General features: G+C 41.4%; 1 protein-coding gene across 3 annotated transcripts in view; it reads right to left on the bottom strand.

Moving 5' to 3' along the window:
- Positions 1-19,360, bottom strand: part of cenpe (centromere protein E) — a 144,359-nt gene that overhangs the window by 24,700 nt on the left and 100,299 nt on the right. For all 3 annotated transcript variants that reach the window (XM_069925310.1, XM_069925298.1, XM_069925304.1), the window contains exons 45-47: positions 18,526-18,738; positions 13,169-13,390; positions 7,978-8,181 (exon numbers count right to left, since the gene is read on the bottom strand). In XM_069925310.1, the coding sequence (XP_069781411.1) occupies positions 7,978-8,181; positions 13,169-13,390; positions 18,526-18,738 (639 nt within the window). The remainder of the gene's footprint in view (positions 1-7,977; positions 8,182-13,168; positions 13,391-18,525; positions 18,739-19,360) is intronic.

Raw genomic sequence — 19,360 nt, 5'->3', positions numbered from 1 at the left:
AAGAGCCTTAGCTCAAGCAGAGTGGCCAGTGAATGAGTGACTGGCGCAGTGTAGGAGTGGGACTTAGAGGCTTTGGCTCTTGATGCTTCAGCAAGCATTGTTTGAGGACAAGCTTGTTTCTATCAAGGCAAGGCCTGGTAAGATCTTTGTATTTAAATTAGGAGGAGTTAATGGAGACAGCAGCTAGGGCAGTAGAATGCTCTGATTGCAGGATGCGGGAAATCTGGGACAGCACAATTGTCCCGGGCGACTGCACCTGCAAGATGTGCATCCAGTTGTAGCTCCTGGGAGACCGAGTTTTAGGGAACTGGTTGGAGCTGGATGAACTCCAGATAGTTTGGGAAGCAGAGGTAGTGATAGAGAGAAGCGTCAGGGAGAGTCAACCCAAATGTCAGGAGGCAGTTACTGGTGACTGTTAAGAGAGGGAAGCAGAAGAGGCAGACAGTGAAGAGCAGAGCACTTCTCTGGCTGTTCCCCTTGACAATAAGTATACGGTTTTGGATACTGTTGGGGTGGGGTGGGAATAATCTGCCAGGGACAAGTTGAGGGTGTCATGTCTCTGGTGCAGAGGGTGCACTCTCAGCTCAGAAGGGAAGGGGGAGAAAGGGAGAGCTATGGTTATTGGAGACTGTAAGTGAGATTGAGGCTCCAGGATAGCATGTTGCCTCCCAGGTGCTAAGGCAATCTCTGATCAACTTCACAGCTTTCTGGAAGGGACAGTGAGCAGCTAGATGTTGTGGTCCACGTGGAGACTAATGTCATAGATAGGAGTAGTGAAGTGGGAATATAGATAGTTAGGCAAGTTAAAAAAGCAGGGCCTCAAGGGTGGTAATCTCAGTATTGCTGCTGTGCCATGCACGAGAGAATAGGAAGTTGTGGCTGAAGTGTTGGTGCAGGAGGCAAGATTTGTGGATCATTGGGATCTCTTCTGAGGAAGGTATGACCTGCGTTAAAAGGATGGGCTGCACCTGAACTGGAAAGGCACCAACATCCTGGTAGGCAGGTTTGCTACAGCTGTTGGGGAAAGTATAAACTAATTTGGCACAGAGGGTGGTAGGGGAGGGAACAAGAATGTGAGTCCAGAGAAAAGAGCAGAAGGTCAAAAGCATGATGCTGGGTGTTCTGAATTTATAAGGAAGGACAGGCATAAATGTAGTCAGTTAGGGGGAGTATTAGAAATAAAGGGGATGATTCCCCAGGGTTCTAGTGAACCGGTGCGGACTTGAAAGGCCAACATGGCCTGTTTCTACTCTGTAAATGGTTATATGGTTAACTCAGAGCATGGATCAGTCCATGGAACTACAATGTTGTGGCTGTTACAGAGACTTGGCTGGAGGAAAAGGTAGGATTGGCTGATGCAGATACCTGGATTTAGGGGTTTTAAAAGGAATGGGAGGTAAGAGAGTGCAGTGCGGGGGCAGGGGAAAGAAGCATTACTGGTCAAGGAGAGTATCGGAGCTATGAGTTATATCTCATATTACTCTGCAGGACACTGCAGAGGGCGTGTGGGTGGAAGTCAGAAATAGGAAGGGAGCAATCACTGCACTAGGAGTAGCCTAGATGGGGTTGAATTTTCCAGGTGTGTTCAAGAAAGATTCCTGACAGTATGTGGACCAGCTGACAAGAGGAGAGGCCATATTGGATCAAATTCTGGGTAATGAGCCTGATCAGGTGGCAGACCTCTCTGTGGAGGAACATTTTGGAGAGAGTGACCGCAACTTCCTACCTAAGCTTTATCCTAGCTAGGGAGAAGGATAAAAGCACAAAATGGGAAAGTGTTTAATTGGGGAAGGGCTAATTATGATGGGATGAGGCAGGAACTAGTGGGAGTAAACTGGAAACAGATGCTTCAGGGTGAAACCACAGAACTAACGTGAAAGAAGTTTAGGGACCACTTGTGTTGGGTTGAGGATAGGTTTGTCCCATTGGGACAGGGTAAAGGTGGTAGGAAAAGGGAACCATAGTTGATGAAGCAGGTGAGGCAACTAGTCAAGAGGAAGGAGGAAACATTCATTAGATATAGGAAGCAGGAAACAAGAAGGGCTCATTAGAAATATATGGAAGCCAGGAAGGAGCTTAAGAAAAGACAGGAGGAAAACTCACAAAGGGCATGAGAAAGCTATGGCAGGAAGGATTATAGAGAACACACTATGTGTATGTGAAGAACAGAAGCAAAAGGAGAATGAAGATGGGGCTGCTGAAGGATATGTGCCTGAAAGCAGAGGAGGTTGGAGAGGTAAATTAATACTTTGCTTCAGTATTCATAAGAGAAAAGTACCTTGATCAGTGTGGTTGGAATAGAACAGGCCTCTGTGTTGGATGATGTGGAGATTAAGGAAGAGGAAGCGTTGGATCTTTTTAAAAACATCAAGATTTTTATCTTTATGTAAGACGCAGGGCTGGACGTGATATACCTCAGGTTGCTGTAGGAAGTGAGGGACGAGTAGCTGGAGCAATAGCTATGATGTTTGAGTCCTCTTTGGGCACGAGGGAGGGGCTGGAGGATTGGTAAATGGCAAATGTGGTCACCTTGTTTAAAAAAGGTAATGGGGAGAATCCTGGGAATTATAGACCTGTGAGTCTTATGTTAGTGGTTTAGAAACTATGGGAGAGGATTCTTAAGGACAGTCTACTTAAGGATAGTCAGCATGGCTTTGTGAAGGGAAGGTTGTGCCTCACAAGCCTAATTGGATTTTTTGAGGAGGCAACAAAAGAGGGTAGGGCGGTAGATGTGATCTACATGAATTTTCTACATCTTCCTCCAAATAGACAAAATATTTGATTGCAGCTCTCTGCCATTTCCTCATTCCCAATAATTTTTTTTTGTGTCAGTCTGTAAAAGACTAACAATAACTTTTGATAATCTTTGTTTAGATATTACTCATATCTCCTATTTACTATAATTTTCATTCTCACTTTCTGGAATTCTGAAATTTTCTTTGCCCAAGCTTATTGTTCTTTTTTGCTACCATTATACGTCTTTTTCTTTGATCCAACTCTGATTTAAATAAAAATGGTGGTAAAAGAACAAGTCCAAGGACTGAGAAAATGGAGTCAGCATATTGGAGGATTGTTCCTGGAGCCAGTACATTGAAGCAACTGGAAAATCACACCATACCTTTAACTCTGAAGATCTTGCATGTTTTTGAATACTCTATCAAGTTTCTACAGGTGTACTGTGAAATCTATACTGACAGGCTGCATCAATGCCTGGTTTGGTAACAAGTGCCCAAGAATGCAAAAGGGTGCTGAAAGTGACAAACTGAACGAAGTCAATGACAAGCACCAACCTCCCCCATCCACTGAAAATATGAGGATGCCTCAAGAAGGCAATCGACATCATAAAGGACCCCTCTCACCCTGGTCATGATCTCTTCTCATCAGTCCCTTTGGGCTAAAGTCCAGTCCCTCTAGGTTTAAGAGCAGTTTTTATTCGATAGTTATCAAGCTCTTGAATCTCCCCATGCTACCTTAACCCTAAACTACTCCAGGACCACCTAAAGATCTGCCCAAACTTTTTTTTCCCTTGCACTAACTGCAGTTGCACTAATGGAACTGAATATTTATCTATCTTTTGATATTTATGTCCAGGTATATTTAAATTTTACTGTTGTAGTTAGTCTCTCTTGCATACCCATTTGGTTGCAGCAAGAAAGAATTTGTGCATCTTCATATTGTACTTATCTACATGACAACAACACACTAGCACTTTTTTAAAAATCTTGACTCTTGCACACATAACCATATAACCATTTACGGAGCGGAAACAGGCCATGTCGGCCTTTCAAGTCCGCACCGGTTCACTAGAACAACTCCACTAGCTCAAACCTCCCGCTCACCACCAATAAACCTCCAACCCCCTCACCTCCATGTACACATCTGGCCCACTTTTCTCATTGGGTATTAACTCATTAAATTGCTTGCTTACCATTATATCTCAAGCAAGACCCATACAATATTCAGGGTGGGCCATCAGCAAAACCAAATCTTTCAATGTCAATATTTGGAGGTCACTATTGACCAGCAACTTAAGTGTCTAACAATACTAACGTCACAATTAGAGCAAATCAGATCTTACCAATTTCTAGAGCAACTCACCCCAAAGTCTTGTTTCAGTGTGCAAGGCAAGATAAATTATTTCCCTTTGCTCAGATAACAGCACCTCTACTAAAGTTATTCAAGACAAAGCCTATTTGGTTTGTAAACCAACTTCCTCAACAAAGCATTCACTCTCCCCATTATCAGCATGACATACAGATCGACAACAGGCCATTTCAGCCAACGAGCCTGTGCCACCCAATTACATTGAGCTAGAACCCCCAGTATGTTTTGAAAGGTGAGAGAAAACTGGAGCTCTCGGAGGAAATCCACACAGACATGGGGCAAACGTACTCCTTACACTCACGCTGGATTCGAACCCCAATCCTGAACATTGGTGCTGTAACAGCGATGTGTTAACCGTGCCACCCTAGCAACATTTTCTAACTCTGATGTCTGCACCATCAAGGTCAAGGGCAGAAGAGGCATGATCTTAGGGCATGGAGTGACACATGGGATTATGACATTATTGCTATTAGTGAGACTTGGTTGCAGGAGGTGCAGGACTGGCATCTTAGTGTTTCATGGTTCCGTTGCTTCAGACGTGATAGAGATGGAGAGATGAACAGGGGAGAAGTGGCATTGCTAGTCAGGGAAAAAAATTTCAGCTGTGCAAAATTAGGACAGGCAGGAGGATTTGTCTACAGGGGTCATATGAGTGGAGTTGAGGAACAGGAAAGTTGTGACCACACTGATAGGTTTATTACAGACCACCCAATAGTCAGAGAAAATTGGAGGAGCAAATCTATAGAGAGATAGCAGACCAATGTCAGAAGCAGAACGTTGTGATAGTAGGAGATTTTAACTTCCCAAATATTGATGGGAACTCCTATACTGTAAAAGGACTGGATGGCTTGGACTTTGTGAAATGTGTTCAGGAAAATTTTCCAAATCAATATATACAGGGTACCAATGAGAGAGGATGCAGTACTTGATCTCCTATTCGGGAACAAGACAGATCAGGTGACAGATGTATGTGTAGGTGAACATTTTAGGTCGAATGACCATAATGTCATTAGCTCCAAGCTAATTATGGAAAAGGATAAGTCTTGTCCTCACGTTGGGATTCTAAATTGGAGGAAGGCAAATTTTGTGGAAATGAGATAGTATCTAGGAAGAGTGGATTGGGATAGGCTGTTTTCTGGCAAGGGTGTGTTAAGTAAGTCGATGGCCTTCAAAGGCAAAATCTTGAGAGTGCAGAGTTTGCATGTCCCTGTTAGGAATAAAGGCAAAGTTAACAGACATAGGGAACCCTCGTTTTCAGGAGATGTTGGTGATCTGGTTAAGAAAATGGAAGTGTAGACCAAGTATAGGCAACAAGGAGGTAATGAGATACTTGAAGAGTACAGAAAAAGTAAAAAAAATACTAAAGAATCAGGAAGGCAAAAAGACACAAGGTTGCTCTGGCAGATAATGTGAAGATAAGCCCGAAGGGTTTCTTCAGTATATCAAGAGTAAAAGGATAGTGAAGTTCCCTAGAGGATCAGAGTGGTCAACTTCACATAATGGGGAAGATCTTAAACAATTTTTTTGCATTATTATTCATTCAGGAAATTGGCATAGTGCATAACGAATGAAGAGAAGCAAACAGAAGGGTCATGGAACATATGGAAATCAAGGAAGAAGAGGTGTTTGCTGCCTTACTGCGAATAAAGGTAGATAAATCACCTGGGCCAGATAAGATATTCCCTCAGACTTTTGAGGGAAACTCGTGTAGAAATTTCAGAGGTCCTGGCTGATATATTCAAAATGTCCTTAACCATGGGTGAGATACCACAGGGTTGGAGAAAAATGTGGTTTAAAAAAGGCTCCAAAAATAAACCAGGTAATTATAGGCCAGTGAGCTTGATGTCAGTAGTAGGTAAATTATTGGAAAGAGTTCTGAAAGATAGGATATATAGGTATTTGAACAGTCATGGGGTGATTAAGGACAGTCAGCATGGTTTTGTGCATGGTGGATCATGTTTAATGAATCTCGTAGTTTTTTTGAGGAGGTTTCTAAAAAGGTAGGATGAAGGAAAGGCTGTGGATGCTGTCTACATGGACTTTAGTAAAGCCTTTGACAAGGTCCCACATGGGAGGTTAGTTCAGAAGGTTAAGACATTAGGTATCCAGAGGTTTAAACAAATCCAAGGTGGCAGTGCCTCATGGATCAGTGTTGGGATCATTGTTGTTTGTTCTATATATCAGTGATCTGGATGATAATGTGGGAAATTGGATCAGCAAGTTTGCTGATGACAAAGATAGGAGGGGTTGTGGTCAGCAAAGAAATTTTTCAAAGTTTGCAGAGATCTTGTCCAACTGGGAGAATGGGCCAAAAAAAAGACAGATGGGAGTTTAATGCAGACAAGTATGAGGTGATGCATTTTGGAAGGGCAAACCAAGGTCAGACATACACAATAAATGATAGGAGTGTGGAGGAACAGAGAGATCTGGGAATACAGATACATTTTTCCCTGAAGGTAGCATCACAAGTGGGCTTGTAAAGAAAGCTTTTGCCATCTTAGCCTTTATAAACCAAAGTATTGAGTATAGGAGTTAGGATGTTATGTTGAAATTGTTTAAGACAGTTCTGGTTACCTAACTACAGGAAGGATGTCAATAATAATGAAAGAATGCAGAGAAGATTTATTAGGATGTTGCTGGGTCTTCAGGAGTCGAGTTACAGGAAAAGATTAAACATGTTAGGATTTTATTCCTTGGAGTGCAGAAGAATGAGTGGAGATTTGATAGAGGTTTACAAAATTATGAGAGGTATAGACAGAGCGGATGCGAGTAGGCTTTTTCCACTTACTATAAATATTCGTGTATAATGCGACCCCTCCCATTTTTGAGGGGGAAAGGGGGAAAATTTTTTACCCCCATGTATAACACGTGCCCCCCCCCCTCACCCGCCCGAGTCGCGCTGCCGTCTCTCATGACTCCCCCTTCCCCTCACCCGCCTGAGTCACGCTGGCGTCTACCACTTGCCCGGCCGCCCGAGTCGTGCTGCCAACTACCTCTCGCTCGTCAGAGTCATGCTGCCGTCTCTCACAACCCCTCTCCCCCGGCCGAGTCACGCTGCTGACTACCGCTCAGTCAAGTCGCGCTGCGAGTTGCAGAAAATTTTTTACTCTCGTGTATAATGCAACCCCTTTATTTTTGAGGGGGATTTTTTTTTGCATTATACTCGAATATTTACAGTAGTTTGGGGGAGATAAATATGAAAGATCATAGTTTTAAGCTGAAAGGGGAAAGGTTTAGGAAAAACATTAGGGGAAAATTCTTCACTCAGAAAGTTGTGGAAGTGTGGACTCAATCTTGTGTTTTAAGAATAAATTAGATAGATACATGCATGTGAGAGATCTGGAGGGTTAAGGAATGGGAGCAGGTCATTGGACTAGTGAAATGGTCAGCACAGACTAGACGGGCCAAATTGCCTGTTTTCTGCGCTGTAGCATTCTATGGTTCTAAGATTCCTACCTTAACATCACAAACCATAACAAATTATCAATTAATCGCCAATGCATTTGAAATCCTAGAATAGCTTCTCAAATATATGGATGTCCTTTAGCAAACTTGAAGGATAGAAATCAGCACCTTATCAACACCTGCTTAAGGATGCAAAGGAATGGACATAAACATTGGCTTCACCAACAATGCCAACATCTCACACAGGAAAAGAATTGGTGTTCCATGTTCACAAATGCAAACTCCTAAACAGTTTCATCATATCACAGCTTGAATAAATCACTCGGGCTATAACTTTCTATTTGGAGAAATCTGGTCTTCATTCTTAATCATTTCCTGGAAAAATCAAGTTAACAGAATGCAAACCTTTATAATTTTGTACATATTTAACAGAACAGATTTCAGTATACACAATGTTTAGACTCAAACCTGCAACTGCTTTAGATCTTCTTGCAAACGATTAATCTTGTTGTCCTTCTTCAGTAACATTGACTGAAGATCTTCAAGTTTGTTTTCTAATGTTTTGGAGTTCAACTCTGTCTGTAATTGCTTGACTTTATCTTCTTGGTGTTTGTTAGCTTCTTGGCTTGTGGTTAATGCCATTTCTAATTCATTAATCTTTATTTCCATTTTCTGGAATTGTAAAGTGAGGAAAACAAATTTAAAATTTTTTTTGAAAATCTAAATACACTAAAAGCTTCCCTCTATCAACTCTCCTTGTTACATCCTCAAAGAATGAGCTAATTGGTCAAACATGATTTACCTTTGATTAAACAGACGATGAGGTTTGATTATATTCAGATTTTCTAAATGATTAATTATTTATTCTTTGATTATTGGCTGCAACATCTTGCCAATGACAGATGTTAAACCAACTGGACTACAGTTCCCCATTTTCTGTCTGTGACAGAATTGTGTTATTATTATTAATCTTTAGTTATATAACGTACATTTTTAGTCAAGTTGTTTTGTGGGTATTCAGAATCCTGAATCTGTTTGTCTGCTGAATCATTGTTGTTGGAAGCCTATTTGCTTAAAAAGACAATGTGACTGCTAATTCAAAATTGTAAACAGTCAAAATCTTATGACTGTTCTCCATTGAAAACTGAAGACAACGAATATTTACTCAGAGAAACAGCTGCGTATGCAAGGAAGCCATTTGCTGATTGAGCTGTGCAGACAACTCAGAATCACATTAGCTCAAACTTTTGGAATAAACTTCAAAAAGACAGCAATGATATCATGTCACCTGATTAAAGACATTTTGAGACATTCTGAAAACAGAGACATTTTGAGACCAGAGACAGTTGCTTGGCCATCCTGTAAGACAGAATTTAAGATGCAGTAACCAAAAAGGTACTGTTGTGTTACTTCTGGCCAAAGGAAAACATAGAATAAGTGGCTTTCAAAAGAGAATGACCACATCTGACTCTCTTTAAGAAAGAGAGGCCAGTCTTGCTGTATCCATTTTTACTTGGGCACTTCATATAATCCTTGCCTGGGCTTGTGAAATCAGTATGCAGAGATCAAAAGTTCTGTAACCTCCGTGCAAGTGGGGGAAATCATTCGTATAAAGAAAGAATTCTCTGAAAACTATTCGACAAGAATCTCGTGAGTTGAGAAGTCTGATGCCTCACACCTACTCCATAATTGCTGTTGAGCAACAATGTAAAGAATCTGAGTTTCAAAACAAAACTAAGTTTAAACTGTAATGGTTTAGCCACACACACATATGCATAGAGGTGTTGCATTTAGCGTTGTGTTGAGCGTTTGAGGAGATTTGATAGACTCTTGCAAATTTCTACAGGTGTATTGCAGAACATTCTGACTGGTTGCATCACTGCCTGGTATGCAGATGCCAATGCACAGGACAAGAAAAATGTAGAGTTGTGAACTCTATCAGTACCATCATGGGCATCAGTCTCCACTCCACAGAGGACATCTACAAGATGTGGTGTCTAAAGAAAACAGCCTCTATCTTCAAGGACCCTCACCACCCAGGCCACGCCCTCTTCACACTGCTACTATTGAGACGGAGGTACAAGAATCTGAAGATGAACAACCAATGGAACAAGGACAGCTTCTTCCCCTCTCCCATCACATTTCTGAATAGTCAATGAATCTCAGGCACTACCACATTTTCTCTTATATTTGCACTAAATTTTTATTTTTTTTTTTTTAAATGTAATTTTATAGCAACATTTGCACTGTGATGCTGCCGCAAAACAACAAATGTTGTGACATCTTCATGGAAATAAATTCTGATTCCAAATCTTTTTCTGCCTTAAGGTAATTTCATGTAATATTACATTTATTTTTACATGACAATAAATAGTATCAGATGTTGAAATCTAGATTACTCCCATGTTTTTAAAACTGCCAGTCATAATTTCAACCTTACAGATTTCGTGGCACACCTACTGCCTTCATAGTTTCACATAACTTTAGTACCTTCCTTGATGAGCATTGTAACCCTTCCTTCTCTCCTCTGTGGCCTGTTCTGAATATTGAGTGCCCAAATCTTGTCATTCTGCAAATACCACCTGATTTCACATTTAAAGATTGTTAATAACTGATATTTCAAATTTTACCAGTGGATTTGCTATGTTGCATACCTTTGTTTAGAGTATTTTCCCCCCAGTCAATTACACTTTGTGAGTTTCCTCCACTCGTTTCCTCCAGATTTATAAAATATTCTGTTCTTTAGAGCTCTTCCCCACCCTGCACACATTTTTCTATTTAGTCTAAACCAGTGGTTCTCAACCTTTTTCTTTCCACACACATACCACCTTAAGCAATCCCTTACTAATCACAGAGCACCTACAGCATAGGGAATACTAAAAATGGAAAGAAAAAGGTTGAGAATCACTGGTCTAAACTCACCAGGTCACCAGTCCCAACACAATTCAGGTGAAGACCTTCCCGATAGACTAGCTTTCTTCATCCACATGAATTGGAACCCATTCTACCTCAATACCTAGAGCCATCATTTACCCCACTAATCTTTTGCCAATTTGCATGTGGCTCAGTTAATAATATAAAGATTGTATTTCTGATTTCTTGTAGACTACCAAATCTTTCTCCAACATTTTGACAACAATGGAAATGGATGGCAGTCTCATGCTCACCTTAGCTGCATCAAAGGGAGCATGGGGTGGAACTGAGACTTGGGCTGCACACATTATGGATCTGACAGAATGGCCCTTGTTATCACAGCTTGTTTGGGGAACTATGCAAGAACATCTACATCCCTTTTTGCAGAGAGCCTCGAGGACATTAGATTTAATTTCACCACTGGCTGATTGACTATTGGTCAAATATATTCTTCTGCACACATTTTTCTATTAAGAATATCTCATATAGGTCAGTCCAACTGAATAGAAAGTTCTGTAGCAACATGGCCAGATCCATCCTTTCCATCAATTTTGTTTTTCTGGAGATATGTGCATCTCTGTAGACATGTAACCATCTTTGATTTCCGTATGAAATGGATTTCTTGGGTGACTGCCAGTATATGGATTACACTTACATTACATACGGCACCTGCATCAGAGGACCATATTCTTGTCAATCAAGGGGAAGAGCCACTACCATATTCCCACTGCATGTTCCGACCAGCACTTGGTTTATGCTTCAGCAATCCTACACCATATTCTCAGCACCTTCTAGTAATCTGAACTGATGGTGAAACTAAGGGACTAGTCAGACAAGTTGCCTTGTTTTTGCTGTGATTTACTTTGGTTTAACACCAATTCAAATTGGACACAGATGCTCCATATAACAGGAGAACAGAGCAAGTGACAGTGATACTGTTCACTGGGAGACTGACTCAAGTGCTTCCACTCTCTTGGCTCATAACTCTCAGAAACCAGTGATAAGAAACACAGACAAGACAGAGGAGGGGGGCAATCTTGTCAAACTCAGAATTTGATAGTGAAAAGCTTTGCACCATTAGTTAGGACTGAATTACCAGCATGCACAGAAAGAAGTACTATACTATTGTAAATTCTCTCCACAAACCTAACTTTGGACTGCATATCCATCTTGAAGGGAAATATTCTATCATTGTTTAAAGTGACAGGGCAAGTGTCTAAATTCCTCATCCAATTTTTTTTTTTAATTTAATTTTTTTATTTTTCACACTATGAACCATATCAATCAAAATATATACAAACATTTCCCTCTTAAATATACAGTGGCATTTTTCCCCCCACCTTCCCTCCCTCCTTCCCACCCCCCTCCAAACCCATTAAATGTTCAATATATACAATACAATAAAACCATTAAACAATGTCATCACACAATGAAAATAAACAAGAAAATTGTGTCATCTATTTTTTCCACACTGGATCAGTTAATTTTGTCTTCTCATTTTATCATTTTAGTGGGTGGAGGTCCACAGTAGGCCCTCTCTGTTGTGTTCCATGTACGGTTCCCAAATTTGTTCAAATAATGTGACTTTATTTTTTTTAATTATATGTTATTTTTTCCAATGGAATATATTTATTCATTTCCATGTACTATTGCTGTATTTTCAGGCTCTCTTCTGATTTCCAAGTTGACATTATACATTTTTTTGCTACAGCTAAGGCTATCATAATAAATCTTTTTTGCGTTTCATCCAGTTTGAGGCCTAATTCTTGACTTCTTATATTACTTAGAAGATCTCTGGATTTTTTGGTATGTTGCTTTTTGTGATTTTATTTAATACGTGATTTAGATCTTCCCAAAACTTTTTCACTTTCTCACTTGCCCAAATTGCATTTTATATTGTATCATGTGTAACCTTGTGTTTATTATATTTTTCATAGTTCCAGAGTATAACTTTTCCCATATTTCCATTGAAGGAAAATGATGAAATAAGCTATAAACCCCAAACAAAAGTGGGAAAAAGATCTAAACATAAAGATAAAAAATGACACTCCTCATCCAATTTGAAGGCAATCAATATCTGAACAGCTCATGAATATCACGAGGTCTTCATGCTGGAAAAGTGCACAAATCACCTGCCCAAGAGCAGATTTAATTTGCTTGGCACAGACCTTAAACCAAAACATGTAATCCACATTAAACAGTAAAAATAGATCACCAATTTCTAATCTCTTCCTTCTGCTCTTTTTTTCTGGAAGATGAGGATGATGATCTCCTTTCTTGTGGATTTCTGACATGGAAGCAAATCTGGATTAATCTAGTCCACAGGGGGGAAACTCAGCTACATTTCAGGATTACTTTACTCCTGTTCTAATGTGAAAAGTACAGCACTGTCAAAGTGCTCCAAGGTAGGTCAAGAAACTGATCCCTTGCAAACTCTTTAGGACTACAAGCAGAAAGACGATATAGTCTCAGACTTTCAAATAATCAACAGCTGGGTTAACTATGTTAGGTATGTCAACACCTAGTGTAAGTTTTTGAATAAATAACAGTCCTGCAAATGAGAAATAAATTGATTATGCCCTTACAAATGTACAGGGTCTTCAAATTCCATCAAACAAATAATGAGCAAATGAAGACTTGGATGTAATTGTTATGTATAACCATTGTAATTTTTAAAAACTTTTTTTTGGGGAGCTTTTTGTAGCCCGTGAAAGTCATCCAGAAAAATATAATTCTGATTATATACCTGAAGCAATTGTTCATCTGTCTTCAATTTTTCTTTCAGCTTCTGGTTTTCCAAATCCAATATTGGATCACAGCCACTCTTGCTGAAGGTTTGTTGTTTGAAAGTTTCAATTTCCAAGAGCAATTCCTCATTCTTTTTCTTTGCATTAGCTAGCTCATTAGCAGAATTCCTGATGTACTTTACGTAACCAGTCCGCTGTGTCTCAGAAATAACAGCTTCCTTCTGAAGACACAAGAGAAATGCATTTACAGCGATCATGTCCAAAGTAACCACATAGTAAGACCTCAAAATATTTCTTAACATTTATTATTCCAAAGTTAAATACTTCTTTTCCCCACACACTTTTGTTATCTGTCCTCCACATAGCATTGGATTTATAATTTCACCCATTTCATTAATTGCATCTTGGGAGAAATTATATCAAGCCCTTGTACTGTAAAATCTCATTATCCAGCATTTAGTCAACCAGAAACACAAACTGGTTAAAAAAAAAACAAGTTTTTAAATAAATAAGTATAAAGTTTTAAATAAAAGTTTAAAATTGTCAAAGTAAATGTTCTCTGAAGCAATACAATCCTTTGGTGAAGATGGGAGCAAACATTCAGCCAGCAGAGTGTCATAGTTGGGCCCTGCACTTCCTCCTCCCCCCTCCCACCCCCACAGCAGCTGTTTGAATAATGTTTCAATCAAGTTGTGTTTGAATAAAATGGCAGTGCCCAGATTGAAGAATCGTCTGGTGCCTCTCGCTGCGGCTCTCCCAAATTGTCTCCCCATCCCTGCCCAACAAGAGTCTTTATTAATATTAAGCATAAAGACTTTACTGGTAAACCTGGGAGAAGGGGTTAATTATGATGGCACTACAGTTTGCTTATCTTTTTGTGAGGTTTTTCAGTTGGTTGTTTTTCCAGACTCTTTTGTGTAGTCTTCCAAAGGCGCTATTTGCCTTGGCGAGTCTGTTGTCTATCTCATTGTCGATCCTTGCATCTGATGAAATGGTGCAGCCGAGATAGGTAAACTGTTCGGCTCCGAATCATGGGTCCTCTACCGGCATCACCTACGGCTCCTAGAACGCTTCCACCAGCGTTGTCTCCGCTCCATCCTCAACATCCATTGGAGCGCTTTCATCCCTAACGTCGAAGTACTCGAGATGGCAGAGGTCGACAGCATCGAGTCCACGCTGCTGAAGATCCAGCTGCGCTGGATGGGTCACGTCTCCAGAATGGAGGACCATCGCCTTCCCAAGATCGTGTTATATGGCGAGCTCTCCACTGGCCACCGTGACAGAGGTGCACCAAAGAAAAGGTACAAGGACTGCCTAAAGAAATCTCTTGGTGCCTGCCACGTTGACCACCGCCAGTGGGCTGATATTGCCTCAAACCGTGCATCTTGGCGCCTCACAGTTTGGCGGGCAGCAACCTCCTTTGAAGAAGACCGCAGAGCCCACCTCACTGACAAAAGGCAAAGGAGGAAAAACCCAACACCCAACCCCAACCAACCAAGTTTCCCCTGCAGCCGCTGCAACCGTGTCTGCCTGTCCCGCATCGGACTTGTCAGCCACAAACGAGCCTGCAGCTGATGTGGACTTTTACCCCCTCCATAAATCTTCGTCCGCGAAGCCAAGCCAAAGAAAGGAAAAAAACAGTTTGCATAGTGGCTAGAACAATGCTGTTACAGCACCAGCATTCGAATTTAAAGGAAGATGTACAGAGGGCTTGACCGGAACATGTGCACAGGCGAGTTGCGTCATGCCGAGGGACACTTGTGTGGAGGCAGGTTAATTATGACAACAGAACAGTTAGTGCAATGCTGTTACAACTCAACTGGGACAGAGATCACTAAAGTGACTCCCAGGACAGCAAACAGAGGGGGTAGAAGCTGGGGCAGCGTCAGATCAACAGTCCTAAAATGGCATTGGTCAAGCTAACTCAGCAGAAACAGGGTGGGGAAGGAGGGCATTCATATGCATGGACATACCCGCCCACTATTGTTATTCATATGGGTGAACTCAGTCAATCAGCAAAAACAGCAGGAACTTGAACAATATAAAAGCAGCCTTTTCAGCCCTAATAAAGTAGTGTGTGTACGTATTTCTTTGTAGTGGTCTGCTACAAGACATAGCTCATAATATATTGTTTTAACTTTTTTAAAAAATTTGGTGTCCTTTAATAAAGTGTTGATTGGTAATTCTTATAGGTGTTTATCTAACAAGCCTTCCCTTAGGCCATTGCTCCCATGGCTGTCTGTGGTAGTTCTCCCCCCAACTCTGTGCACGGGGGAAGTTTGCCTCTCCTATTCTCCTCCTCATGGGTATGCATGGCTGGATGCCAGTTTTGGGCTGAATTCATGCTACTGTCCTGATCTCCAATGATCCCCCTCTCCCTTCCTCACCCCAGGCACCCCAAGAGAGAACTCTGCAGTTAGGGGTTGGGGGAGGAAATGGAAGGAGGGGGAGGAGCACCCTGTCAGCTTCACCCACTGGAGAAGTGGTGTTGAGAGAGAGTGCCAAACACAGGGCAGAGCTGGCATGCATCCCAGGGACCACAGGCACCCTGCTCTCCTGCTCTGGCTGGTGGTGTTTGAACTATGAATCTGCTTTTCCCCCCTGTTCCTCCAACCAACCAGCCTAAATCCTGTGGCAAGGATTCATCATCCCCATCAGCAACATTTCACCTGATGGCTGGGGTCCAGCAGGAAGGAGGTGAGGTGTGGTAAATAAGCCTCCCCCTTAAGTCATTTCTCTCACATTTTTTAACAATCCCCTTCCCCTATGTAAAGGTTAAAACCGTATGTTTTTTAATTCTTAGTTAAATTTGTGCCCATCTCTTTAAGAAACTATTGTTTTTAGTGTTACCAAAGTGACTATGATGTAATATGTTGTAATATCTGTGCAGACTAACTGCTTGCTCATTATTCTTCAGGGTGTGAAGGTGTGAGCACGAGAGATTTTCCTTGAATTTTTTGCATCTAAAAATTTTCTGTCTTTCTCTTTAAATTTGTTTATCTATATTGTTATGAATTTCCAAAGTTTGAGCTTCTTTATACAAGTTTTATATTGTGGCTCTCTGAGGAGCTGAAGTAAATCACTGCTGCCACACCGATGGTCATTAATGACTGTTTTTATTCAAATTCAGCTCGCCCCTTTAAGGGCAGCATGAGCTCAGTCACCTGGTACATTGTGACATCATAATCACTACCCAGGGTACCGCTGGAAGGGATGCTGGAGTCAAGAAGAAACCCCTGACGACGCCATCTCATAATGGCTGCCCCGGCACGTGGCAATACAAGCAGGGGCAGTTTGCCATTATGCTGTGTGCCGCCACAATATTTCCATTGCACAGTAAGTGCTTTGTTATGAAAATCATGATGCGAAGTTATGCAAAATGTTTTTCTGTTTTATCAACGAGTTAAAACTAAATAAAGCAGCAGTCACAACGTTGGATTTATTGGATTAAAGAGATCAAAATTTAGATTATAGCTCATGCTTTTTGGAAGATGATACTTTGAAATTAGGATATATTAAATTAAGGAAAGTGTCATCTGTACCCTATTTCCTTCCTCCCCCACCAGCAACCCCAAGAGAGAGATCAGCAGTCAGGGGTCAGTGAGATGGTGTGCTAGTTCGCCTCTCCTGTAGTGCTGGTCTCAAACAATCCCTCTCCCCCTATTTCTTCCTTCCCCCATTAGTCACTCCAAGAGAGAGCTCTGCAGTTGCCGTCAGTGAGAGGGTGCACCACACACAGGGCAGACCTGGCACACATCGCAACTCCATAGTGGGTGAACCAAATGACAGGTGAACTTTTTTTTAATGTATTTCTCCTCTGAATTGATTTCAGTGAATGTACTGCACATCAATTAAAGATGACAGTAATGTTTTTTTTTTACAAATTGCTTTATATTTTGCACTGACTTTTGCCTTTTAAACGGTGTATTCTTAATGCAGGTGTCTTAGGCATTGGAAGCGTGAGTCTCTTCTTTGGCTTGGCTTCGCGGACGAAGATTTATGGAGGGGGTAAATGTCCACGTCAGCTGCAGGCTCGTTTGTGGCTGACAAGTCTGATGCGGGACAGGCAGACACAGTTGCAGCGGTTGCAGGGGAAAATTGGTTGGTTGGGGTTGGGTTTTTCCTCCTTTGTCTTTTGTCAGTGAGGTGGGCTCTGCGGTCTTCTTCAAAGGAGGTTGCTGCCCGCCGAACTGTGAGGTGCCAAGATGTACGGTTTGAGGCGATATCAGCCCACTGGCGGTGGTCAATGTGGCAGGCACCAAGAGATTTCTTTAGGCAGTCCTTGTTCCTCTTCTTTGGTGCACCTCTGTCACGGTGGCCAGTGGAGACCTCGCCATATAACACGATCTTGGGAAGGCGATGGTCCTCCATTTTGGAGACGTGACCCACCCAGCGCAACTGGATCTTCAGCAGCGTGGACTCGATGCCGTCGGCCTCTGCCATCTCGAGTACTTCAATGTTAGGGATGAAGGCGCTCCAATGAATGTTGAGGATGGAGCGGAGACAACGCTGGTGGAAGCGTTCTAGGAGCTGTAGGTGATGCCAGTAGAGGAGCCATGGAGCCGAACAGGAGTGTGGGTATGACAACGGCTCTGTATACGCTTATCTTTGTGAGGTTTTTCAGTTGGTTGTTTTTCCAGACTCTTTTGTGTAGTCTTCCAAAGGCGCTATTTGCCTTGGCGAGTCTGTTGTCTATCTCGTTGTCGATCCTTGCATCTGATGAAATGGTACAGCCGAGATAGGTAAACTGGTTGACCGTTTTGAGTTTTGTGTGCCCGATGGAGATCTGGGGGGGCTGGTAGTCATGGTGGGGAGCTGGCTGATGGAGGACCTCCGTTTTCTTCAGGCTGACTTCCAGGCCAAACATTTTGGCAGTTTCCGCAAAACAGGACGTCAAGTGCTGAAGAGCTGGCTCTGAATGGGCAACTAAAGCGGCATCGTCTGCAAAGAGTAGTTCACGGACAAGTTTCTCTTGTGTCTTGGTGTGAGCTTGCAGGCGCCTCAGATTGAAGAGACTGCCATCCGTGTGGTACCGGATGTAAACAGCGTCTTCATTGCTGAAGAAGCGTGAGTCTCAGTCAACCATAAAATCACATATCAGACATCCATGGTGCAGGATAAAGAGGATTTTGCTGTATTATAATATTAATAGAATATTTTAATACCAATAGAGTCTATAAAAGGCTTTAATGTGTAATTTCAAACCAAAAGATTTAAAACCTCAATGGGAAGCAAATGATTTAGACATTGTTTTTACAAATAATGTAGATTTGTAAAAGTATAGTATTTACAGAACATGGCAATTTCAGAAATACCCTTAAAGTGATGCCCATCTTAGAGAGAAAATAAGATATACCTTAACTACTTCAATTTGAAGCTGAAGATCACGATTTAGCAATTGCATTTCATGTTCAATTTCTTCAATTGTTGCCGAAGCATTTGTAGATGACAGAGAAATTCTTTCCACAAAAACCTTTTGTGCTTTTGCTTTGGATGATAATCCTTTCTTAGTGCTTATCAAGTAGTTTTCGTATTTTAGCTTCAGTTCTGACAAAATCTGCTGGGCATCCTAAATTAATAAGCAGGAAAAAAAAACAAAATTCAAATTTTGGGAGCAGAGCCTCTTATTTACCCAAAATATTTTTATAAATGACTCAATGCATGGGATTGTACACAAGACCTTTCAGTAGAATTCAGCAACTGGAAAACTCACCAGATGCTGCTTACCCTGCTATTACTGGAACATCTTAGAAATTCTCAACATTTGATCAGACCATCATGTACAATTCTGTTCACCACATAACAAAAGGGAAGAGAGAGTGCAGATGATACTGACCAGGATGTAGCTTGGAATTGAGTGTAATAGTTTTAAGAAGAGATTGGGTTTATTCTTATTAGAACAAAAGAGGCAGGGGGTGCCAAACAAAAAAAAAATAGTGTCATAGATAAAATAGACAGTCTTCCCCCAGGCAGAATATAGAACTGGAGAGAGAAGAAATTTAATCTGCAGAAGATGGTGGTTATCCATGTAAGGGATACTGAAATGTGAGGAGTCAAGCAAGTGCTCATTAGAAATGAAGTATTATGGGTTAACTTAAGGTGAAGGGATACTGGAATGTGAGGAGTCAAGCAAGTGCTCATTAGAAATGAAGTATTTTGGGTTAAATCAGGGTGAAGGGATGCTGGAATGG

Source organism: Narcine bancroftii, chromosome 1 (assembly GCF_036971445.1).
Source record: "Narcine bancroftii isolate sNarBan1 chromosome 1, sNarBan1.hap1, whole genome shotgun sequence".
In the NCBI taxonomy this organism is placed as follows: Eukaryota; Metazoa; Chordata; class Chondrichthyes; order Torpediniformes; family Narcinidae; genus Narcine; species Narcine bancroftii.
Note: the sequence above shows the minus strand (reverse complement) of the source record. Positions and strands in the feature narration are given on the sequence as shown.